Here is a 26,333-nt window from a genome sequence, read left to right on the forward strand (position 1 = left end):
TTTTCTGGAATTCTACCCCCGTTGCAGTGGTCTCCAGAAGAGGTAGAGTATGCAGAGGGTGGGGAGCTACACGGAGAGGGGACTGAGTCTACTTTCCACAGTCGTCATTCGTGCTGCAGTGAGATGTGTCTGTCATTGGCGACTTCAGGGTCATGTTCCTATTTAAAAACAAAACTCATCCGTTCACCACACTGGACGCGGGTGAACAGACTTTTAGTCATGCCTCCCATGAAGCCTTAGTGTAATGCGCCGGCAGGAGACACACTTGTGAGCCCTCTCCTGGGCAAGTCCCCTGACTCCTGAGCCAACTCCATTCCCATGCATGGCGGGGGAGAAGAAACCCAGGCCAGAATGGAAAGCATTTTCAAACTTTATTTACAACTGTCACAGTGACAAAAAGTAGTTTGGAAAAAAAAATGCTAGTTTCTCCCTGAGCCTCAAAACAGAACAGACAGAAGTCACAGGAGGTTCATCTCACAACACGCAATGTCACTGAAATACTAGGATTTTTTTTTCAATACAATCAGTTAGAAATACACACAAATTACAAGAAGAGGAGGAGAAGGAGGGGGAGGAGGCCAGACAGGAGCTCAGCCACTTGCCCAAGAGCAGCTGGGTCTCCCCAGCAGGCTCAACGACTGAGGGGCCTGCCATTAACTTTCAGGCCCTGGCCTGCTCAGACTGCACACAGTTGTACAACACGGCCTAGTGACTGGCGAAAGGAAGAAACCACCCCATAAACACACATATACACAAAGCTGATTTGATACTGGATTTACAAGCACGTCTCCATCACACAGCAAGACCAAGACAGATAACTGGGGTAGGGCTGAGAAGACACCAAAACACAGGAATTTAAAAGGCCAGACAGCTGTCCATAAAGGGAGGCGAGGGACAAGAAATGCTGCAGGAGGGGAAACGTGGGATGAACAGATCTCTGTAGCCAAAACAGAGCAGAGCGAGAGGAAGAGAGAGGAGCTTCCCCCGTCACGGGCTTGGCTGCAGCTCTCTCCCACTTCTGCGAGGAGCCGGAAAAAGTTATTGCCATCGGTGTGTATCACAGGCAGACGACAGAGGGAAGAGGCAGGGGGCGGGGGACTGACCATCGGCATCCCCAATCCGAACTTCGCTGAATGCCGCGTCAACAGCACACCCCCACACTCTTGCCCCAACGTGGCCCAGAGCCACACTGACTTTGAGGTATTAAATACAGCTAGACACACTAGTCCAAAGATGGGGGTCAAGCTGGACTGACAGAGATATGAGGGGACATCCGGAGTGCCTCGGTTGGTTGAGGGAAGCCCAAGGAAGGCTTTAAGTCCACCTCTTGACCAAACAGTCCCTCTCTGAGAACTCTGCCTTCTAACCTGCTATTCCAGAAGGTTCTGAGCTATGATCAGAGGCTGAGTCCAGATGTTAATTTCCCCCATGCAACTGCTACCCTTGCCAGAAACAGGTGAGGTGGGAAAGGGATAAAGGCTGCTATTACACAAGGATATCCCAGGTCACCCCATACCTTCCCCCAACCTGTGTTCATGAGCAACACGGGGAGCAGCAGTGACCCCAGGGTAAAAACCACTCCACGGGAAATCTGGTACCACATGGGAGTATCAGCTAATCTATCAGCATCATGAAAGGCCCCACTAGCCAACCATCCAACCAGGAAAGCACACTCTGCTTTTACCTCCCACGGAAATCAGGCTGGAAACCCCTTTGGAGTGGTGCTGCAGGTCAGATGGGTAATAGTTCATAGCAGAGCTAGGGACCATCTCCCTGACTGCTGTGACCAAAGGAGACAGAAAAGCAGGCCTGGGGGAGCTAAGTCTTCTACCATTCTGCTCCATGCGGACTTGGTAAGAGTTCTTAGGAGACCCACAGTGGGGGAGCCCCTCCGTGTTCAGGCTGCAGCCTTGGGATGTCCCATAAGGGCTGGAAGTGCTCTGACTATTCCCCCAATGTATTCGGAGGCAAAAAAAAAAAAAGTAAATAGGGAGAAAAACTCAAAAGTACTATCCCTTACAAGTCTCCAGGTCCCTGGGGGTTGAGAATCTGAAGCAGCTGGGGCAGAGTCTCGGGAAGGACAGGGGGACACTTCCTTTCCTGTGGAGCCCCCCAGCTGACTTCATAGGCTATTTGTCCTGGCCCTGTTTCTCTGTGGGTCGCCAACAGGCTTGAAATGAAAGCAAAGGTTAGTGGAGGTGAGGAGCAAGCCTGGAGATGAAAACTTGGTTGTCAGATGCCCCGGTAGCCAGAGCAAATGCTGCTAAGCACTTACAGGCTGTAGTTCTCTTTTAAAATGTGGGATTTGTTTTGTTTTGTTTTCTTTTTTTTTTAACCCAAAATGTTTCTTGCTCATGTGCTCATCTCTCTCCCTCAGCCAGAACCCCCACCACCACACACACACTGCCTCTGGCACTAGAGTTCAGATAGGGATCTCAGAAGCAGCACCCCTTTCCCACACCCCCACCCACACCCCTGTTTTCAGCAGCTTCCTTTCTCAGCCTTGCAAGTTGTCAGAGGGCTCCATTGCTCAACGAATTAAAAAAAAAAAAAAAAAAAAGACAAAAGAAAACCGACTCGGAGATTTTCAGGTGCAAAACGGAAGCCTCGTTTGACATTTTTCAGAATGATTGTGGCTCACTCTCTTCTTCCATCGCGATGGGAAAAACAGTTCAGGTACACTGGCTCGCACGACCCAGGTGAGCCCTCGGGACTCTACTGTTCTTTCTTCTCTTTCCCTGTCTCTTCGCAGTTGTCTTGCTCATCCTCCTGTACCAGAAATTCCTCAGGGGGCCACCGGAGCTCCCCGCTCTCCACCTCCCCCTCTGTGGGTTCCACCACGATGGAGGGCAGACGGTCCTTCAGTTTGCAGCATCGGTCAAAGTCCGATGGGTCGGGAAAGATCTGAAATTTTAAAGAGCAAAACAGACATCTGGTCACATTATATATATCTGAAAAGAGAAGCTTGGCTCTTTCCTTACACACACACACACACACACAGAGAGAGAGAGAGAGAGAGAGAGAGAGAGAGAGAGAGAGAGAGAGCGCACTGGCCGTCTTCCAAGGATTATGTTCTGCCTTCTAGACACTGTGGGTGTAAGAAAGGAACTAGGGGAGTACGTTCTAGGGAAAACTATTCCAAAGCCAGACGTTTCTTCTAATCCTGAAGCTAAAAATTTGTGGCCCGTACAACTGAACAAAAGGGTGGGTGTAACTCTGCTTGTAGTGCTTTCCTGCTAGATAAAAGAACAGAAAATCATGTCTTCTCGGTATGCCAGGCCTCGCTTCGGAACAAGCACTTTATGCCTGCAGTCCACATCATACAACAGATGTGAAAACATCACGCTCCTGCCAGAGTAATTACCGGTGCCTAGAAGAAACAAACAACTGGGCTCTTCATCATTTCAAACTGACACAGTCAAAACCAAGTGCTCCTCATGTTCCAGTCTGACATTAACGAAGACGCAAGCTCAGGTGTGCTTGCTCCCACACTCCGGCATCACTGGCCCCTTTGGATCTTATTGAAACTGTCACGTCCAAGCCAAACTCAGATCAAGGCAAGGCCTCTGGTCACAAGCTAGCTGGGAACAGAATGCTTGGAGCCTTCCCTTTTTTTCACCTGTGAGCAACCCTGGCTTCTTGCCAGTTGTACACCTGGAGGATTCAACTCTCCTTCCAGAGTCCCGTGAAAGAGGCACCGTTTATTAATGCCCACTGTGGGTTCTGTCCAGTGCCGACCGAAACACTGAGCCAGGCTATAAAACTAAGAGCCAAGCTTGGCTCCCCTTTGCAATACTGCCCTGTGACTCCAGCTGACCCAATTCTCTGCCCAGTAGCTAAGCACTTAATCCTCTGGACTGCTGGTCGCTTGCCATTCATAACCCTCAGTGACACACCCAAGGAGAGAGGAGCTTTGGCCTGGGAAATCTGGGGCTCACCAGATCGCTGATACTTGGCACCTTCAAGGCCATCTCCTCCCACCTCTGTCTGACAGACAGGAAACCCAGGCCCCTAGGGGAAAAGGCATCTTCACTGAAGGTCACACAGTCTGTTTGCATTGAACTCAAGTGGATGGAAAGAGATATTTGGAGTTTGGAGAAATGCAGGGAAGCTGCTGGCTTTTGCTGTATGAAGAGATACTTAGGCCGCCTCCCCAGTTCTGCGAAACTCCTGGAGTGTCTGATCTCCCTACACACACTCTAAGACCCCGTCACAGGCCACGTGGGGCTTCTGAGAATCACGGGCCTCACAAAGCGTCTCAATCCCCGCAGACCAGTGATTATTAACCATTTATCCAATAAAGGCCTATTGCTTGGGATTAAACCTTAAGCCAGCGGCTGGAACACGCATCATTAAATACTTAAAAGGGCTCGTAAAAAGTATCCTAATAGCAGCCAGAAGGAAAACAAACCAGGGAGGAGCTGGACCCACGCAGGTCAGGTAGGAAAGCTGACCACCGACTCCTGTTAAGCCACCCACTCGGATGTTTGCCCTTGGACTTTGCGGAGCATTCACGACAAGTGTGGGTGGAGAGCAGGTCAGCTAGGCTTTGGCGGAGGAGGGGGATGGGAGGGTGGGGAGGTGTTACTCACTTCTATGGAGCTGAGCCCTTCCTGGGGGGTGAGGCCATGAGGACCCTTCCAAGCCTGAGCTCTGTGGCGGGGCGGGGCAGGGTGGGGGGGGGGATGTAGGCACTCTCCAGTGAGCGAAAAGCAGGCTTCGGTTTGCAAAGCTCTACGGGATATCTGTCCCTTCACGGAGACATCACTGCCAGCTTTAGGCAAGAGCCTGGGACTCTGAAGGACACAAGGCCAAACCAGGATTCAAAGTTCATCCTTAAGTAGGATACACCTGGGTCCATCTTATCACTTCAGTTTTCCAGAGGAAAAGGTGAGCAAGACCCAGATTCCTACTGTCCCATTGGCTGAGGCAGGCTCCAGTTCATGGACAGGAATGACTGTCCAATAAACAGAAGCCCCAAGTTTTCGCAGTCTAGACTCTCATCCTTCTGGACCTGAGATGTAGCTGTGGGAGTTAAAAAGAAGCCTCTGGACCAACCTCCTACCTTCTACAGGACAGCTTGTGGCATGGCTGGGAGACGATCACTCAATTCATGGAATAACAGAAAGGACTAGAGGCAGCCCAGGCAGCAGCAGAACAGCGGATCCTACTACAAGCTAGAAGGGTGATGTTGATAATGGAGGAGGCCATTGCTGAGCAGGACCTCCATCTTCATAAGGACGGTATGAAGTAGGTAGTGATAGACTGCTAGAGCTAGAAGTGCAGGCCACATTCCTAGAAATCAGATAGCTACAGGACTTGAGTGAAGTATCCCTTTGAGGATACTGGGTTGAGCCACGGGATCTGGATCCTTACTATAGACCCTTGTCATCAGCTGCATGACCCCTGTCAGGTCTTCTCAAGCTCCCACCTCAGTTTCTCCTCCAGAAAAATGAAGTGGCCTTCTCATCACACTTGGTGGGTAATTTAATTAAATACAGAAGTGATACAATTCTTGGAAGACCGAAGCAAAGCTCAAATCCTAATGCCTTCTTTGCAACGATTTCCACAGGTCTAAAGTTGGTATCTACTCCCGAGCGTGAAGCAACACAGTTGTGAAAATGATAACAATCAATGCTTTTCATACCAAGGGCTCCACAGTCAGGTCTATAAGTCCTTGTGGGGTAATCCGAGAATCCCACAGCCAACATTACAGTAGTTGCTAAAGGCTTCTGCACTGTGAGCTCCTCAAAGCAGGAAACATTAAAAGGGGTGTGTGTGTGTGTGTGTGTGTGTGTGTGTGTGTGTGTGTGTTGGTTTGATTTTGGTTTTTTGAGAGAGTGTGTCTCTGTGTAGTTTTGGAGTCTGTCCTGTCTGTAGACCAGCCTGGCCTCGAACTCCCAGAGACCTGCCTGCTTCTGCCTATGTGTACCACCACTGGCCAGGCTCAGGAAAAAAAATATTTTCACAAAGCTTGTATTTGTAAAAATCACTATCATAATTACTCTAACCCTGCCATCAGAGATTTTGTTTTATTATCAGATCACACAAATTTGTGCCTCTAAAAACTATATCTCTCTCCAATCCTAAGCAACCATGAAAAACATATCCTGCACCACAACAGCTTCGGGAAAAGACAGAAAGCCTTGCAGAGTGTTTCTGAGCCTTTTGCCAGCACAATCTTATCTCCGACAGCTGCTTAAGAGGCTGACCCTGAGGGGGTCAGCATTTTTCCACTAAGTCATGGTTTTTAATCATCTAAGCGGCAGAAAAATGAGAGGTCGCACCTACAATTTGATGGGGTGGGGAAGGCAATGGAAAAAAAAGAAGAAAAAGAAAGAACTCTCGTTCGATTTGCCAAGCACATGACAGGTACGGCTGGGGCAGCAGACGAACAGCGAGCTGCACGCTGGGCTGCCCCGCAGAACCTGGCAGAGAACAAAGAAATGCCCCTGTTCCAGAAACAAGTCCAAAGTGCCCTGTCTTCTCTCTGGGCGGAAAACAAACAACCAACCGGAAAATCCCCCTACAGTAAAGGCTCTTCAGAAAGAGATATGGGAGGCACCTACCCTCACCCACAACAGGGCTAATCTAGAGGCATCCAGATGCCAACTGCCCTTTCTTCAGCTCTATCCCTTTCTGTTTCTGCCATCACTGCCCTCCACAACCAGCTGTCACATGGAGATGCCCAGGAGAATGACAGGGACAGAACTGGTGAGAACCAACTTGCCACCTCCACAGACGGAATGGAATCTTGTCAGTCATCTATACATCAAGAACATCTTGAGTCCCATATGCGTGTGAATTTCACGGAGGACACCTCCTCAGAGGTGCCCCTTGCCAGGTGCCCCCTCATCACAATGGGTCCCTGCACTTTGAGAACGTGAGAAGGTTCCACCGCACTGAAAAGCAAAGGAAGCTCTAGGATGACCCAGGACGCAGTCTTGGTAATGTAGACGCCATCAGACTGGCGTGTCTGGCTGTGAAGGCTGTGGAGTCCAAAAGGATGCTCTTCTGTAGTGAAAATGCTTTCCATGCTGCTCGGTCCAGTGTTCACTAGTCATGGGCGGCTAACTGAGCCCTGAAAGGTAGCCAGATTTTACATGTGACTCACATAAACACAAATTTAATAAAAATTCAAACAGCGACTTGCTCAAGCTACCTAACTATGAGGACAATGAAAACAGGGTTTTAAGGAAGGCTGGGGCTGCTGGATTGACTGACCAATACTAGTGGCCTCGGAGCTGAGAACTTTGGGGCTGTGGCCAGGTTTCTAGAGACCATGAACTCATCAGGAGCCTTTTGCTGGGGCGAGAGAGTTGCTGGTGAGCCAGCTCCCATTTCACGAACAGAGAGGAACTGAAAGACAAAACTAGGCCTCCAAAGGCCGCAAATTTGGAGGCCTAGCTATCAGCTGTCTGCCTTTAAGCCAGGTGACCTAAACCTAGCTGCCTCTGGGGTGGGGATAAGAAAGAGTCACCTGGCACCTACTATGGAAAATGTGAGCAAGTCTCGCCTTTGTGGCCCTTCCCTGTCAGTACACTGCATGACCATCATCTTGACAAACAAGATGATCTGGCCACAGAGAGGGTGGAGGGCTCAGCAAGGAGCTGGGAGATGCTAATGGGGAAAGCAGACACCAGCAGGTGGGGTGGATGAAAGGTGCCTAGCTGGACACAAAGGACTAATTACCAGCTATGCAAGCTGAGACATGGGCAGCCCCGGATACCCTGCTCCTCTTTGCTGGGGAGGAGCAGAGGGCAGAAGAAGCTGGGGTGGGGAGGAAGGCAGAAGGCCTGGGAGAAATAGTCAGGCTAATTCCCCAAGGCACTGTGCACAAAACCACACAGTAACCCTTCACCCTCTCCATTTGCAGAGAGCAACAAAGAACCAATCCCAAGCCAACTATGGAAAAGAATCACTGTTCTTGCAGGTGGACCAGGGGTTTGAAAAGTTTGGCTTTTACCTGGCCCCTAACTCTTAATATCTCTGTGAATTTGATTGGGTCGCTCTAGTTCCTCTGAGTCCCTTGAATAAAGAGAGGAAGTGGTTTGCACTCCTCAGGATTACTAGGGTTGGTGCAGGGTCCTGTTACACAGCCAGCTTGCTCCTCTCTCTCTACTAATGCTGAACCTACGGGGCTTGAGAGAGCGTCAAACCCAGGTATGTGTGAACACGCTGGGGAAACTTTCAACTCCAGCATTGCTAATGCTTGCCCTTAGTAAGTAGAGCAAGGGTCCCCCAGGAGCATTTCAAGCAAGGGCCTGGAGCTTGGGACAGGAGCAAATGTACTACACTCTAAGTTTGTACTCAAAAATCCCAGGCCAGTCTCTTTTGAGAAAGACCTGTGATGTCACTGCCTCTCTCCCAGAGCCTCTGGCTCCCCCATGACATGGATTAGGGACAGCTGGAATGGAAACCACTCTCTTAACCAAACCCTTCTCTCTTCATGGAAGCCCTGGAAAGCCCCCGGCCCTCCTCCCTGGGTCTACTCCAGGGGTCTTCACCCATAAAAGTCAGATACCTCCTGAACCCTAGATTCCCAAAGCCTGGAATTCTTAGTTTTCTTAGCAAACAACCATGGATTTGCCTCGTGTGTTTATTCCTTCTTAGGAGGAACTGGTCTTGCCCAGCATCTTGCTGGAATAAATGAGCTGCAGCTAATTCAGATGAACAACATACCCTGCTCTTTGGTCCTTAAGCTATATATCATGGCAAGAACTATAGTCTTTGAAATCTGACCTCCGGCTATCTTATCATGTTGTTAGCACTAGTATCACCTTATTGGCTTTTGAATGTAGCAAGTGACCGGAGAAAACACAGGGATTTTCAGGGTCAGAGGGTTACAGAGGGGGTTCTGGGAAACTAACTGTTATCCAGTTTTGTAATTCCCACCTCACATCTCAACTTTTCTCTGAAAACAAGGCTACAGGACATTTACCTTACCCCTCTCTGTCCTTTCCTGGTGCTCCTAACCCTTCAGGGTACTTGAGCAGACACTTGGTCTTTAGAACAACCCTGAACCTCCTTCCTTTGGATCAAAGATGCTTAAGTGCCTAAGCCTTGAAACTGGAAGGAAAAGGAAATCCTTGGGATAGTCACCATCTTTCATAAACATCTCTCAAACACACACCCATCTTCCAAGTCGGGGGTTCCAAATTCCAATTAATTAGTACTAATAGCTCCTGATAATGCTGGACCCAGAAACAGATTAGAAAATTTCCACAAAGTTCTCTGTGGCATAGATGACTTCAAATATTTATATCTTATCAAATGTGTGTGTCATCATTACCCCTTGAAAGAAGATGACCTCCTGCCCAGTCTTCCCAGTTCCTATCCCCCACCTCCTCCATCAGCACAACACATATGTCCCATGACTACGTCTTTTCTCTCAGAAAGTCCAGACTAGCCCAGCTGCCATCTCAACCATCCCTTCCTTTTCCATGTTAGAGACAAAAGTCTTGTGTCTTTAGCCCTGGCATCCTGGTCTGGACTATGCTTCTTAAACCTTACAGCTTTGAAATGCTGTGGAAACACTCTTTCAGATCTCCCGCGACAACTCTGCTATCCTGCCTCGAGACCTTTGCTGGTTTTACTCGGTACCACTTGTGTCACACAGTACCATGTCCACTTGCTCTCCTCCAAAAACAAGCCATCTGCTAATGGCCCACCTTTAAGGGTACCATCAAAAGGGTATCCCCCCAACAGGAACTAGCTGAGAGCTCAGCCACACTCTATTCTGTCCAGAGAAGCCACTTCCAAGATCCTTTCAGGGAAGGAGCACAGATGGGGAGAAAATATTTTCAATACTGTGCAGATTCCATTTGCTTTTTAGCCCATGTTGACACTTACACTAATGATATAAAAAGCCACAGTTCCTGAAACTGCTGGCACCTTCACAAGTACAGCCAGAAATTTGTACTTGCCATCACTTATCCGCTCTCACCTCACATGTTTAGAACAAAGACAAACAACAACAAAATAACAACCCTTCGTGTTCTTCATACTCACCAGACACTGACTCTCAATCATGTTTCCATATTTAGGACGGTGAAACGCCAAGGATAGCATTTCTGCCCCTTACCACAGTACCGGGTTACCCCTAATAAAAGCTCTCACGTGGTTGAATTGCCAGCTAAACTAGCCACTTTTTCAATGGCCCACCATCGTACTTGAAAAACGACCAAAAAAACCAAACTATGGTTATTCCAACATGGACAATTTCTCAATAATGAAAAGTGATCTGTAATTTCCAAGGAAATGACTGATAGTATCTATCACCAATGATAAAATATAGAACTCTCAAGTGCAAATTAGAATTTTGAGAAATTTCTATCAGCTGCCATGAACTTGATAACTCCTAATACTTGCTACCTTCCTGATAAGGCCAGCAATGATATTAACAAATACGTTATTTTTTTGACATTGCACAATGTGACACTGCAATGAATTTGATATGGCACAATGAACTGTGTCACCATTTGGAAGATCTGAATAATTTATGTCCAAATGATCAGTGTAGTACACTACAAAACTGAACCTGGGGAAAAGAATCGAGCAAGGTACAAGCCAGACTAATAAAATTTAATGTAAAAGTACAAAAAGTCCAGTCATAAGGTTTCATCACTAAGCACATCACATCTAAGAAACTACCGCTTAGGGGCTAGAGAGAGAGCTTGGTGGTTAAGAGCACTGGTTGCTCTTCCGGAGGACCTGGATTCAATTCCCAGCACCCACATGGCAGCTCACAACTCTCTGTAACTCCAGTTCCAGGGGCCCCAACACCCATAGCAAAACACCAATGCACATAAAATAAGAATAAGTAATTAAGAAAAAGAAATTATGACTTGTTGCCACATGTAATCCTAGCCCTTGGGAGTTGGTGGCAAGGAAGATTTGAAATTCAAGGTCATCTTCTGCTACTGAACAAGTTGGAGGCCAGCCTAGGTCACATGAGGTCTTGTCTTAAAACAATGTCAGGGGTGAAGGGGAGTGGGGAGGAGAGGAGGAGATGGAGAGAGAAGGGGAAAGGGGAGAAGAAAATGAAAGGGGAGGGATAGAAATGGAAAGGGAAAAAGTGTGCCAAAAACAACTTGGAAAAGATGTGAAAAGATTTCTCCTATTCCTAACTGCATAATTTGTATAAGCCAGATTTTATTCATTTTCTTCAACCAATATATATTGCAACAAATGTATACTCATGGGAAGCACACATGAGAATCTCACCATCTTTCCTCTGACCAGACATGAGAGATTTAAAAATGTAAAAACAATGCTTTTCTTCTAAGATTTTTCTATTTTAGAAAATATAGTTGTATTATAAAAAAACTATTTATATCAACATATAATTGCTTCATTGTTATTCTAAATAAATTAATGAGTAAAAATTGAAAAAAGTTTGCTTTAATTACTGAAACAATAAAGACATAACACACATAAACAAAAGTTCACAAATTGTTTTTTCAAAAAAGTATAAACTGAAACCAAGAACCATTGGCCTACAGAGAAAAAAAAGAATCCCAGAAAGATGGCCAGGGAAATCAAGGATGAAGACAATATATACTTTAACAATGGGAAAGAGTTGAGTAGAAAATCAAAAGTGCTTTCAAATGTGTCAAGGGTGCTTTCAAATATGGGGGCCAGAGAGCAAAGCTTTTCAATCCTATGTGGAGATCTACTAGCAGGAGGCTTTCATGTCAGTATTTATCTGCCCAACAAAATTAAACGAGATTAATTCTTGCTATGGATGAGGCAACTGAGGCCGACAGCAGTGGCATGAGCTTCCTAAGATAGCACAGACAACACAAAACTGAAAATAGAAGACAGTTGTCCAGATGTCCTTAACTCCTCTGAGTTGAGGGGGTCTGAGCTCTGTGTTCCTAGTGGTGCCCAAAGGACCCCTTAGGTATCCCAATGCCATGTGACTTTAAAGGAGGATTCATGTCAAGATGACTAGTCCAATCTCTAATTTACCCCTTGTTCAGATGCTGCAGAACCACAGTTCTTATCCTGGGAGGGAGGGGTAAGAGGGTGTGTGGGTATGTGTACACCTTTTTGTTGACATAATCACTGGAAGAATTTTAAACAACTGCACGTCCGCTTCCACGCCCAAACACTCCCACTGGATCATAAATGCTAACACATTAAACCAGGATGTATGTACCACTCTTTTAACTCGTCGCAGTGTTAGGCTCAGCACAGCAGTGCAGGCTTATACATGCAGCACTCAGAAAGCTGAGGCAAGGGGGATTATCAAGAGTTCAAAGCCAACCTGAGCTATGTACCGAGTCACCGGCCTGTCTGGGCTGCATAGTGAGATGAGACCTTGCCATCAAACAAAGCAAAATAGACTAGCAAAAACAATCAGAAAACAAAACTATACTCAAGTGTATTATGAGAACTATAGCAATCTGATATCAACCATTTTCTACTAAAACACTTATAAGTAAGCTCCAGAGTCAACCTTACAATAACCCTTTTTCTATTTGAGACTGGATTTCTATTCAGTTTCTAATTGGGATTTACTCTTGTTTTGTTTTACTTTTTAAATTATACAGTGTTTCATGTGTGTAGCCCAGGCTAGCCTGGACTCACAGAGTACCCTAGGTTTGCCTCCAACTCATGACCTTTCTGCCACATTCTTGTGCAAGCTAAGATTACAGTCACGCACCACCACACCCGACTGGATATTTTCTTAATATCTTTTGATGTTTTCAAGGCTTTAGCCATTGGCTTTTGCATACTTTCCTTCAACAAAAGATCTATTATGCATATAAGTTGACATTTTAAAAAGTTCGGTGACCTTAAGGTTTTACAGATTCAAGTTTTCTGCATTGGTTTGATGTGACTATTAGTCTCCAACCACTCAATAAATGTATCACAAGTAATTATTAAATACAGAGGTTAATTTTTATTGGATAAGTTTCTCACTGTGAAGTGAGGGGACTACCTTGACACATTGATTTGAATGGTCCATTTCTCTGATGCCCCGAAAATTTCTAGCCCATGGCTTGCAGATCTCCCTTGTAAAGAGACAGACAGACAATCTGGACAGAAAGGTGGGGAAAGGGAGCCAGTAAACATTCCCTCAGAACGGTAATGTGTACAAAGCCACGGAAGGAAGCTAAAGGTGAGGGCATAGATTTCCTTAGACCCCTCCCCGTTTTTCATGTTCCCTGGAGAGTTTCTGCGACCGTTTGGGGCAGCTGCCTTTTTGTCTTAATACTTTATAAGATACAAAGATACAATGATACAGGGCATCATTGAGAAGTGGTTTGGCGTGAACCCCTCTAACACTAAAGTGCGGGGGGAAACAGCCAGGAAGCACCTGGAGGCAGTGAATCATATTTCAGGGGTTAACTAACAAAGGAACACAGAAACCATAACTGAGCAGACAGTGTCATAGTGCTTCTGCCAAAGAGGATGCTCTACTTCTGAAGGAAACAAATTCCTTCACGGCTGGTTCCAGTGAGGGCCTGTAGCCGGCTGTTTTACTCTTTAGACTTTGGGGGGACCTGCCACCCAGCTCCCAAATAAATCACACAAGGAGGCTTATTCTTAGTCATGAATGCCTGGCTTTAGCTGGGCTTGTTTCTTGCCAGCTTTTCTTAACTTAAATTATCCCATCTATCTTTGGCCTTGGGCCTTTGTCTTTCTCTACTCCTGCGTACCTTTGCTTCCCTTCTTACTCCGTGTCTGGCTGTGCAGCTGCATAGCTGGATGGTCCTCCTCCTTCCTCTCTCATTCTCCTATCCCCTCTCTCCCAGCTTTCTCCTCATATTTATCCTCTCTGCCCACCAGCCTTGCCTCTTCCTCTCTCCTGCCTCGCCACTGGCCGTTCAACTCTTTATTAGTCCATCAGGTGTTTAGGACACACGGTAACAAAGCTTCACAGAATTAAACAAACGCAACATAAACAAAAGTAACACACCTTAGAATAATATTCCCCAACAATGACCCCCTAAAGAGCCATGCTGCAGAATTTCCCACTCAGGGGAGCAAGTGTCTGCCAGCCTCACATCAACACCCCGTTTTTCTGTTATATCCGTGTAGGTGTCATGCTCCTGTTTTACTCGCTTGTTTAAAATATACTTGCTTAAGAACCAAACGCTATCACCACAGAAATAGAGAACTAGTGTGTGCCGTAGGCAGCGCCATGGAAAGCACTGACGTTTTCATAAACCAACAGGAGCACTGGATCCTACTTGAACACTGGCCTACATTGCTTATATGCATGAGAAGCCTTGCAAACTTGCTGGGTAGATGGAAAGCGCCCATTACATTTAGATCTACTTCGAAGCATTGTCTATTCTAACATCCAGAGAAGCAACGTTTCTTAACCAGGAACTTGCCATAAGACAAACCCAGAGACCCCCAAATGGTTTCTAACACTAAGGATGCCTTTGGCCAGACTTCATGGGTCTGTCCGATGGCACTGGTCTTTTCAAGGTTACGTGGTGCTTCGTTGTTACTAAGGGAATCTGGTAGTTTGAACATAATGGGTCCCCATGAGCTCATAGAGAGTGGCACTGTTAGAAAGGATGGCTTTGTTGGAGGACGTGTCACTGTGGGGGTGGGTCTCATATATGCTCAAGTCATGCCCAGTGAGACATCCACTTCCTGTTGTCTTCTAATCAAGATGTAGCCAGCCGCTTGTCTGTCTATATGCTGCTATGTTCCCTGCTATGATGATAATCGACTGAGCCTCTAAACTGTACGATGCCACCTCAGTTAAACATTCTCCTTTATAGGAGCTGCCATGGTCATGGGTCTCTTCACAGCCATAGAAACCCTAAGACATAGAACAATGACTAGCCTGTATAATCTAGAAAGTATCTCTTGTGTTAGGTCAAGAATATGATTACTAGCTATTTTTCCAGTGCTGGCTAAATGTTAGCTAAGAATCATTAATTATAATATATGTGATAAATAATTAAACTACAGGAAGATTTACAACATCAGAATATATCAAAATAATAATATGTCTTTTGCCTTCTCCAGGCTCCACCATTATCCCATCTCTGTAGATGCTACAGAGCAGAGATCCTGCCATTTGTTTGAACTATCAGTGCTGAGAGACTACATTTTGATAAACTCATTTATACATTCTGTTTTTAAGGTACAATATAATCAAGAGGCTTAATGTTGTTGGCTCTCTTTGGATTGGTAGTTCTTTTTCTAGGAACTTATTCCAAAGAAACAATTTCGGGTTGTACAGAGATTTACATCAAATGATGTCCAGAGCAGGATTCATCCTAAGAACAGAAGATGCCACAGCCTAGACATCCAGTAAGAAGTGGTACATACAGAGTGAAATACTGTTTTACAAAGAAAGTCACGTGACAAGAACGAAGACAGCCACAGCATTAGATTAAATGAAAAAGGATTTGCCACGCATTGAAAAATGTGCACAGAAAACTGTTGAAAGTAAACACACCAAAATATTTCAATGATAGGAATGTGACTAGGTCTTGCCTCTTTGGTCTAAGTCTACTTTGCTACAGTCTATGAAGAATAAATATTATCTTTAGAATGATAACACATATACATCCATCCACAATTTTGCTCTTTGACTCAGAAATCCTATGCGTAAAACTATACTAAAGAAGTGATATAAATTATTCACTAAGGTTTATATTAAAAAATTAATGTAAACTATCACAATACAAAAGAAAAAATATGACCTAAAAATTTCAACAGTAAGACAACAGTGAAACAAATTATCATCCAATCTCATGATATAACAGCTTTTCCAGGGTATAGTGGTGGATGCCTACTAGAGAGGCTGAGGCAGGAGGACCGTTGAGAGTTCAAGGCTAGCCTGGGCTACATAATGAGTACAAGGCCAACCTAGGCAACTTAGCAAGAACCAATCTTAAAGAAAGAGTGTTGGGATGTAGTTTAACGAGAAAGCTATTGTTCAGCATGAACAAAGCCTTCGCCTCGGTCCCCAGGACCATAAAACAAAGAAAGAGAGCTAGATTATTCTGGATATAGATTGTAGTGGCACCATGATGCTGGTGACCAATGCTATTTAAAACCTCAGACCATAATGAAGTGTAAATTTTGGGGTGCATGAAGAGCACTGGAAAAGAGGGAGGAAGGTGCAGGAGTGTTAAAAACTTATGAGTTATGCCAGGTAAATGTGAAAATCAGAAAAAAAAAGAAAATGAATGTTTCCTAGCAGTCACCCAATTTTGAAAAGCATAAAAATACCAAAATGCATACTTGATCAGTAAAAACAGGAAATGACTGACAAAGAGGGAAGGAAGAACTTTCCTATAATGACAGCACTCTAACTGGAAAAAGAAAGCCCGCCAGCACTACCACTCCGCTCTCTCAGCTGTACGGTAGAGGGAGTGGGAGCAGGGGGACTGGAAGCGCTTATACCTGCTCTGTCTACAGGGATGGTCACGGGCAAGTATTTTATGGTCTCCAAAGCAAAAGCAGAAGATGAATGCAAGTCCTGGGGAGCCGAACACCTCAGCAACAAAGTTTGTGTGCTCTCCTGGCTTGGCCCGTACTCCTCCACATAAAAGATCTAGAGCCATTTTTTCCCTTGGGCTCCCATAAAATCCCTGGCTAAGAAGCTAACAGCCAACACAGTTTTAGCTGAATGGTTGGAGGCTTCTACTATAAGGCCTAACCTAAAACAAAACAAAACCCCACAAACCGAACCAAAACAACAAAAAAACATTGCCCCAGTGCAAGTTAAAAAATGAAGACAAATGGGAGGAGGTGGAAGCAACTCGCACCAGTCTCCCAGGGTTCACTGCTTGGGAGAAACTCTGGGCAGAGACGGACATTGTTTCTGGGATAGGTTTGTGAGGCTGATAGGCCAGCAGCAAGCCAAGGATAAACCATGGGAAGCAGGATTTGACTGGTTGACACAGATCCTTGCCGGGCGGGAAGTGGCCAGGGGAGAGTCAGGCAGAGGCAGCCCTGCGCCTAAGCAGGCTGGAAAGGAAGGAAGCCCCAGCGAGCTGCAGCCCCGTGTGAATGAAATCCTGTCTTCATATCCTCTAAGGATTATTTCAGACTCAGGCCTGAAAGGTCATCTCAGGACGTTCGCCAGACACCCAGGAATAGCTCTTGGCTTCAGTCACAAGATTCACCACCCAAATGCATCCCTTTTCTTCACGGTACAGTACAATCCTCCTTTCTTTCCAACGTAAGAGACTGGACTGACTGGGAGAAAATGCTGATCTTGTTAAAACATTTCACCAAGGATTGCCAAGGTACAGAGATAGCCTCGGCCCAGGAAAGGGAAAGAGGAAGGGCCCCATCCATCATTCAGCACTCATTAAGCCTCTATTTGTAGGACACTGGGAACAAAGAGCACTCTAAGACACAGGCCCTGGCCCTGCTGCATGATGAACACATGGCCAGTGCAAGAGGGAGGGGCGGGCCCAACACAGGCCTTTGGAGAGAAGCTCTGTGAATCCAGAGTGTAGCCGGCTGGCTGACTGGAAAAAGACGGCTCTCTCTACAGCCGGGCACAAATACACTGTTGTGCCCATGGGGGTAGGGAAGAAGAAGGCTCCCATGGGAACAGTTCCAGCCATCTGCAGGCCCTAATCCAGGGACTTTCCACAACAGTGAACATGACCTTTTCGGCTAGGCTTCCAACATGAAAAGGACGGTGCTGGACTCTTCTGCAGACAAGGCTTGCAATGCAAAGATGTGTGTCGGCTTAGCGAGAGCCAGTGTCACTCAGAGGAGACAACTCACGCCCCCAAGTCCGATGGACGGACTCCTGTGTGTCTCATCGCTGTGAGGGAAGCGGGAGGAGAAAAAGAATGTGCCCCAGTCCCAGCATATGTCGTGTCTATGGCTGACCATCTCCTGCTACAGGCTTTTGGGATTTTAGCTTTATGTCTCTTTGGAGACAGCTGACGCTTTTTAAAGTCTGATGGTGACTGCAGGACCTGAAGGATTCTATCTTGCATCTACTTTTTGAGTCCTTCAGTCCTCGCTCCAGGACAGAGCTACAACTAAGGCTCTGGGCCTGCAAGAAGTAAACACTAAGGGGTGACAAGAAAGGTCAACCCTCCACTGTTCTTCTCTTGACCATAGGAGATGCAGGAAGCTCCTAGCTCTCTGGATCAAAAGGAAGGCACAGGGGAGGGGGAGGGACACGGGAACAGCAGGGTGTGTGAAGAAACTGCTCCTTCTGATTTCCAGAATGGCCTTCTGGGAGGGAAAGCCAAAGTGCTTGCCTGAAAGATGATGTCGAAGGCAGGCATGCATGGCCAAAAGTCAGAGCAGGTGGAACACTGCACCGATGGTAACCAAAGAACAGCTTCGGGAGGCGCTGTGGCTGTAGCTCAGGCAGGCCAGGGGCTCGGCTAGAATGTATAAGACTCAGAAGCAGACGTGGTCACACAGCTTGTAAGAGGAGCTGAAGCTCAAGGTCACCCTCAGCTCCACAGAAAGTTCTAGGCCAACCTGAGCTAGAGACCTTGTCTACAAATAAATAATATAAAAATATAAAAATGAAAGGCGTCTAGGGAAAGATAAAGGTATCAAACCTTGGACCAGAAGCTGAGGAAGGGACAGGTTTAAATCTGAAGGTACCCAAAGCTATGTATAGACTTAAGCATGTTGAAAAAAAAAAAAAAAGATGGTTTGTGTACACTGTGCCAGGAGAAGTTAGGGGCAAGGCTAAAATGAACCCCAAGGGGGTTCCATTTAAGAACTCATAGAGAAATCATTAGAATCCTTCCCCAATAGACAGCCCTGGTCTGTTTGAGAGGAGACCCTCAAAGAAAGACCTACCCTTATACATCACATTTGTATAGTAGTGATTGGTGACTGACTAGGAAACCCACAGATGCTGCATGGGGATGGAGTTTCACCCCTTCAGGACATAAATATCCTTACGGAGACCCTCCCACATGGCTCTGAAAGCCTGCAGCCGCCCACGGCCTGAGCTAAATGTACTAGGCTTTCTAGTAACCGTTTACTCACCCACACCATGGGGTGTGATAATTCCTGCCAAATAAATGTGCCACGTGGGTTTCACTTATTTGAATGACTCTCCCGATGGATGTGAAGACAAACAAGACACGGGCTCCAGATTTCTATGCATGCTCACAAAATGGCATGAACTCGGGTCTGATGATATTGTTCAGACGGTACAGTGCTTGCCTGACATGTATGAAGCCCTGGGTTTGATCGCCAGCACTGCATAACTGTGCCTCTAATGCCAGCACTGAGAGTCGAAAGCAAGAGGATTAGGGGTTTAAAGTCACCTTTGGCTAGTCTGGGGACACATGAGGCCCTGTCTCAAAATATAAGATAAAATATTACTGGTATGAATTTCTAAACAATAGAAGGGCTAACCTGTCCTTCAGAGGATAAAAAAACAATATGCATTCAGAGCCTAGATGGGTATAGACTGAACCTACACCTTCAGCAGGACCTTTGGAGAACACCATAGAGGTATTAAGTGGCTACTTCCCAAATCAGGAGACCCTTCCCGTTAACCCCTGCTCTGTAAGAGTATAGGTACCTGAGTGGGGAAAGGACAATGGCTACAGGATACAAAGCTGACAGCGAGGCACCCCTGCCACTACAGACCTGGTAACGGGAAGGTAATGAGGGGCCCGTATCTCGAAAACCCAGCACAGCATCAAATGAAAGTTTAAAATTCAACCCCAAGCACAGACACTGAAAAGAATGGCCATATGCAATACAGAGAACTCGGGAAAGCTTAATTCAGGGTGGGTCTGGAAGGTAGGGGAAGGACTTGAAAGCCCAGTGGGTCACTTATGTGATGACCTTGTTTCAAGGTCAAATTACAAGCCTGAGATTCTGTTTCATCTGCCAAGACGGGATTGATGTCTTCAGCCCTTACTCAGTTCCTTGGAAAAGCAGGTCTCAGTAAAAGCCACATACTATTATTATCCTCAGGAGGGAAGCCAAGAACAGAGCACTGAGTTCCCACCCTCAGCTCCAAGCAGAGCCCAAGTATACAGGGCAGCAGGCTTCAGCCAAGAGCCGGGCCCAGCCAATTCCCAGGGCGTTGGTGGGAAAGCTTTTAATCTGATGGCACCAGTTTTGGGGGGGCCCAGAGAGTACCCATCACTTGACAGTTGCCAGACCAGTTGATGGTGGAGCCCCACACAGCATAGACAGGCTGCCAAGGGGTATCTGAAGCTTCGTAAAATTACATGTGCGAGATGGGGTTGCCCCTCAAGGCTTTCATTTTCTTTCAAAGTCCAGCCTTTGTTGATTCCCTGTTTCACGACCTCTCAGAATCTGTAGGATCACTTCACCAGTGCCCACACATAGACTGGCCAGGCTGCATGTGTTCCAGAAATACAAGGACATGCTGGTTCTCATAAGCCCCAAGCCCTGGATGTTGCATCCAGTAAGTACATCAGGTTAAAGTAGAAAATGCCTCGTAAATGCTGCTTACCCAAACACTGTAACTTTCTCCTTTTTTCTTCACCAGACAACCAAGAGCCTTTTCTGAAATCATCTTTGACAAGGGTGCTTAAGAGTTCCAGGTAAGATACTTGGACACTAAACAGTAGTCCCCACCCAGGAGACAGAGGTCGATTTTCTGGGAGCTATGAAAACTGAGCCCTCAATACAGAGGCATAAGGAAGGTCTTTGAGGGTCTTCTTCTCAGGAGACATACAGATACTACAAGAACCCAGAGACTCTTTTGTTTTTCTCCAGCCACTGCAGCCCCAACTCAGTCCTCTTTCCCCAGTATGGCAGTCCCCTCCTCCATGTCATCTGTGGTAAGGCTACACTCAGGGATGTGTAGGGTTAAGAAAATGCCGGACTCCTACCTAGGATGTGTTTAAAGGAGAATCTCTCTCTCTCTCTCTCTCTCTCTCTCTCTCTCTCTCTCTCTCTCTCTCTCTCTCTCTCTCTCTCTCACACACACACACACACACACACACACCCTGACAACTGTGGCTGGAAAAGTTTCTGTGGTGGAAATCTACAACCCGGAACTGAAATATGCCCTCACCTGTAACCAAGACATTTAGTCTGACTCAGAGGCTTGGAAACTGGAATCCAAAACTACCCTAGCAGGTGGGACGGGGAACTTCTGTACTTCCCACCTGGTCTTCTTCAACTGCCTTCCTTAGTCCTTCTCCCAGAAAAGAAGGTGAGAGCAGCCTTGAACAACCAACCATTTTTCCCTTGGGTTCCTCACCCCCTGGGATCCTTATTTGCAGCCAACAAGGGAGGCCTGGTGTGTTGACATAAAACAAAGGGACTCCTGAACCTCCCAAGCATGTCTGGTATTTGAAGCCATGTTCCCAACCTTAGTTTTCCTCTTGGCTTCTCTTTGATTACTCTCCTCCCATCACATGGCACCCATCCCATGTTTTCTATTTGCCTCGCTTTTTACAAAAGAAGTGTCCCTGAAACAGCTCTGAGGAAGAAGCAGCTGGAGTAAGTCTAGACTCCAGCAGAACAAGCCCAGCGTGAAGACACGGGATGTGTCAGGAGATTCAAGCCATCAGGAGTAGAGATCCAAGGCCCCAGATAGGGCTGGGCTAGGGTCTCAGTGCGAGCTACTGCCAGAATGAGCAAAGAAATGTGTACCAAGTGCTTTGCACTTCATGCCCCATTCATCTTGCTTTGGCTGTCCACTGTACACAATACCTTAGTCTCAAGTCTCAAAACGTCCCCTTACAGATACTTCTTTCCTCCAAAACTGGCAATCTGGGGACTGTCTGATGATCCAAAACCAGTTGCCCATCCCGGAGGTAACCAAAATGCTCTGGTGCTGTCTGGGGTGATAGCCCCCGTTTTCCCGTGATGCTGAGGTTTTCCCACACTTAAAGAGCACTGTCCAAGTGTGAGAAAGGAGTCCCCCCCCAACTCTACTTTCTGCTGTCCTATGCATTTATCTCCACTAGACCAGATGATCCCTATCTGTATTCTAGTATCAACACCGCTAAGAGGACATCCTTTTGGGCTCTGTGTAGTTTAACCATGAACTTTGGATCAGTCAGCTGTCACTCTGAGAAGATGGGTAGCTGCTCCCCTATCAGACCACCCATCCCCATCAGCTGCTTCTCAGCTGCATTTTTACGGCATAAGCCTGGCTGGAAAGAGTGGTCTGCTGTTACTGGGAGAATCAGGATGGCTAGTTAGTGACGTCAGTCAGTGCTTACTGAACCCCCTAGGTGTCCCAGGCACTACAAATGCCTTAAACCCACCCTCTCATCAAGCTGACTCTTCATCATAGTCCTACAGGATTCACACCATTGCTGCCCCCATTCTACGAGTGAAGAAACTGAGGCTTACTGGCAGTCTAGGACTTTCTTAAGGTGACATGGCTCTCACAGGTGATACTGGGATCCCCAAACCATGCCTACGTGCGGTACCAGAGAAAAGCACAAGGTCCCAAGCTTGAACGCACCTGATAGGAGAGTCCATCCTTCCGGGGGCTGAGGCCAATCTCTTCCATGGATGGGGTGTTCATCATCACCTCAGTCATCTCAGCCGATCTCAGATAGTCAGGGCTGCCAAGAAATTCAGACCAGAAATTCAACACATCTACACACAGGCACATCCCTCCTCTTCACGACTTTGTGGCCCTGAGATCGGGGGATTGGCAGGATGAGAGGTGCTCAAACGGCTCACAGCAAAACAAGCTCACCCAAGGAAGCAGTCTTCAAACCCACAGCACTGTGGCTTGCTCATCCGCAGAGACAGACAAAGCCCCCACTCTCTGCAACTTCTCCTTCCCCCACCTCCAAACCCCACACAAAGAAATCCTGGATTTTCTATTAAATGTACTAGTAACAATACACATACACACACACTCTCACACACACTCAAACACAGAATATGTAGCTGAGTCTGTGAGTCTATAGGAAACTAATGTAGCTAGGTCTTCTCCCCTCATTCTCCCACTAAGAATAAGAGTAATCTTGCCCAGGAATTTCCAATCGGAACTGCATAGTAGAATTACATAATAACAATAACAGGCCAGCCTTGGGGAGACAAAGTCTAATCATGAAGCCTTCTTGCTGTCTCTGTTTGTCTGTTGCTCCTTAGGCAAAATGTCCCACCCCACGGGGTCAGCTTTTTCTCCAGCTTCCCATGTGCCATTCTGTATCCCCAGAAGCAGCTGCTGCTAGGTCCCAGCATGAAAAACATCCCCCAGATTAAAAGTCTTAAGGATACACAGATTCTGATTGCAAGGAAATTTCCAGAGGGTCCAAGTTGGCCCACCAGTGGTTGACATGTGAAAGTACTTTGTACTCTCTAAGCAGGGCACAAACAACCCATTATCCTTGCTCAGGGCATGGGCACACACAGAGTTCAGTACGCATAGTGCCAAATCCAGGTACCCAGAACACAACAGCCAGCATTTTCACTATCATGTCTGTGCACGTGGTTTGCGAAAGGAAAAAGGCAAGGCAGGGGCAGGCTTTAAAGAGACTACATCTATGAAAACAGGAAGACAAGAATCTTGTTGGGTTTTTTTTTTTTAAATATATCTGATAGGGTAGAAATGGCATTTGGCCCTGGCAACAGAAGCGATTACTTCCTGAGAGTCCTCACCACTTAAGAGCTGTGTGAGCTTTAACAGGTCATGGACCCTCTCTCTGCAGGAGCCCTGTTTATTACCAAGATGCTAACAATGCATAGCCCATAGCTATGTCTGGAGGGGAAAAATGTTGCAGCTATCTTAAAAAGTGCTAATGACCAAAATAATCATAAACCTTAATGGGTGAGTGGGGGGGGTTAATATCCTGAGGACCCCTAGCATCTACCATACTTAATTTTGAGCAATGGGGAGGAGGGGCACAAAGCCTCCACCACCCTTCCAAGTCTCACCCTTAAGATACCTGACTTGTCTGCTCAGGCTCCAAGGGTAGGAGAATTTTACTCTTTTGAAACTCAGTGGGCCCTCTACTCAAAGCCAAACTGTGAGGGAGCGGAGACACTAAGAATGACTGGCTTGGGGGCCAGTTTAAGTTTAGAAGCTAGACTTTCTCCTCCCGGGTCTGGAAAAACTGCCTCCAAACCCCAAAGAAGGGAATCAGGAGAGCATCCACAGAGCTGTGACCAGGCTCCTAGCGGCTTTCTGTTCTTTCTTGGAACTGTGGCGCCGGCCCAAAAAGTTAAAACGAGAAACCTGAACTTTCAGAGTTCCTGGGCTAAGCAGAACAGCGCTGTGACTAGGGCCCACCTTCTCTGAGCTCCGAACTTGCCTTGGACCTGAAACCAGCTCTCCAAAGCCAACACCTGCAAGCGCGCTCCAGGACCAGGGGCGCTCATCGCCCGGTAGGGCCCCTCCTCTATACCCCACAGCAGGAAGGAAGAAGCAGCTGGCGCGCACGTCCCAGCAGCTAGGGCCCTCTCCCCGTATCCTCCCGGGCTCTGATCCCCACAACCCGATCCTCCCAGGCTGGAGGCAAACCTCTGCAGCCCCTACCCAGTTGTGACCGGCTTCTTCAATCTGGCCCTGGAAGAGCCCCCTCCTCCCCAACCCCACAGTCTTTCACAAAAGAGCGTTGGATTTTAGGGGCCAGAGAGCAGGGGTTGAGAAGGTGCAGAGTGCACCCTGCTGCTTGTGGCTTGTGGGTGCGGAGAGCGCCTCCCCCCACCCGAGCTCTGCAACCCGGGCGGCTGCACCAGCTCAGCCCAGCTGCAGCCTTCCTCGACGCCGAGACTTGCGTGCAAACAAAAAGGAAAAGGGGAGGGGCCCGGTGAGCCGGAGCCCCCTGCACCAGGAGGACTTCATCTCCTGCCTCCCTCTACGGACCCTCTAAGGGTGCCCTTAGGGGCTTCAGGCGGGACCCCAGGTTCTCTCCCACCCATCGCCACCATATCCACACCCTCTGGCCGCCACTTAAGTGAAGGTTCCGAGTTCACTTCCTTTGTCTGGATGCTCTCAGTACGGCCTCCCCCAACCCCCAGCTTTGCAACCTTGACGTCGACTCCTGCAGGGGCTGAGGCGGCGGGTTAGCGAGCACTGGGTGTCCGTGCCACTCTCTGGCCTCGCACCCCGAGCCGGCAGTAGGCGGCTGCCGGGCCCCGCAGGCACCCGGGTTAAACCGGTGTCCGCCACAGGCGCAGGATACTCACCAGTGAATGGGGAAATATACAGACATGAAGTCCTAGGGGAGGCTGACCCACACCCTTGTGATTTAAAAAAAAAAAAAATGGTCACTGCGTCCCGAATGAGGATGACAGGGGCGCAGAGCAGAGCAGCGGGCAGCCGAGAGCAGGTACTGGGCAATCGCCGGTCCGCCTTCCCCCGCTGCCAGCGGCGTAGGCAGTGCAGACCAAGCTCCCGCTCTCCAACGAGCTCCGGGTCCCACAAAGAGCCCGGGAACCCGCATTTATAGGAGCGGGGCGGGGCTTGTCCGAGAGCGGCTCCGCCTCCCCTCGCCCACTCTTAGAATAACGTCACCAAAATCATGAATGGCTTCAGCGCTCGCAGCTCCCGCGGGTGGCGGCGGGGACCAGCCGGGCACTGTACCCCGCCTGAGCTGGCTCTCCGCAGCTACGAGCCTGGCCCCCTCCCACTGCTAGCACGCGCGCGTTCACGAGCTGGACTTCAATGTCAACGCGGCTTCCTGTCCACAAATCCGCAGCGTCCGCAGCCCCCTCCCCGCGCACACCCCGGGACACTAAAGGTTATGGGGATGGGTGAGCGTTGGTGCCCACTCGGGATGTGTTAGCTCGCCGTGGGAGGGCGCCATTCCTCCACTCGAGCGCCTGGCGCGGCGTTTCTCAGTGACTCCCACATATCAGGACCCTCTTCACTGGTCATCCATGCAGAGTAGGCCTTTCATGGGGATTGGCACTCGGTGCGAGGTCAGGACAAAGAAAACGATGGGAAAGAAGGTTGCAGAGTTGAGGCTTGTTGGCCTTCGAAAAACCTGCAGTCTGGGGTCCGTGGAGGGTTCTGTTTGTGGGGAGAAAGGATGTAGTGTCTTACATGGGTTTTCCTACTGCGCGGGAGCGCTTGCGTGTACACACACACTCACACTCACACACACTCACACTCACACACACACTCACACTCACACAATCGCACACCTCTTGGGTTGGGAGAAGGGCGTGAGAGTGGGCAGCGTGCAAGTACAGCCCGCTAGCCTTAGCTCCCGGAGCAGTTCTGAGGGCAAACACAAAGAGCTCCGGGAGACTGACTCCCACACTGCCCAGGAATCGCAGACCCAGTGTCTGTCCTAGAGATTAAACTGCTGCGCAGCCCCCAGAGCCTGGAAGACAGAACTTGGTATGCAGCGCTGCCCCTCTGTGGCCTCTCTTTCAATTACTCCTATAAAACAGCTTCATAACCTTGATCTATGTGCATAAAGGGGCTGGAGACAGGG

The 26,333-nt window shown here is 47.8% G+C and overlaps 1 protein-coding gene across 1 annotated transcript; it reads right to left on the reverse strand.

Moving 5' to 3' along the window:
- Window positions 1-368: 368 nt before the first annotated feature.
- Lbh (LBH regulator of WNT signaling pathway) lies at window positions 369-25,299 on the reverse strand. The gene is made up of 3 exons (XM_057787287.1): window positions 25,078-25,299; window positions 22,397-22,499; window positions 369-2,904 (listed from the first exon to the last, which is right to left on the reverse strand). Exons 1-3 carry the CDS (start codon window positions 25,101-25,103, stop codon window positions 2,716-2,718), a joined length of 318 nt encoding a protein of 105 aa, XP_057643270.1. The 5' UTR covers window positions 25,104-25,299; the 3' UTR covers window positions 369-2,715.
- Window positions 25,300-26,333: the final 1,034 nt, after the last annotated feature.

Source organism: Chionomys nivalis, chromosome 1, assembly GCF_950005125.1.
Source record: "Chionomys nivalis chromosome 1, mChiNiv1.1, whole genome shotgun sequence".
In the NCBI taxonomy this organism is placed as follows: Eukaryota; Metazoa; Chordata; class Mammalia; order Rodentia; family Cricetidae; genus Chionomys; species Chionomys nivalis.

Excerpts from the sequence above, each read along its gene's own strand:
- Lbh (XM_057787287.1), bottom strand. The coding sequence starts at position 25,103 with ATGTCTGTATATTTCCCCATTCACTG. Across the intron at positions 22,500-25,077 it reads GTATATTTCCCCATTCACTG|CCCTGACTATCTGAGATCGG; the intron begins GTGAGTATCCTG and ends ATTTCTTGGCAG. Across the intron at positions 2,905-22,396 it reads AGGATGGACTCTCCTATCAG|ATCTTTCCCGACCCATCGGA; the intron begins GTGCGTTCAAGC and ends TTAAAATTTCAG.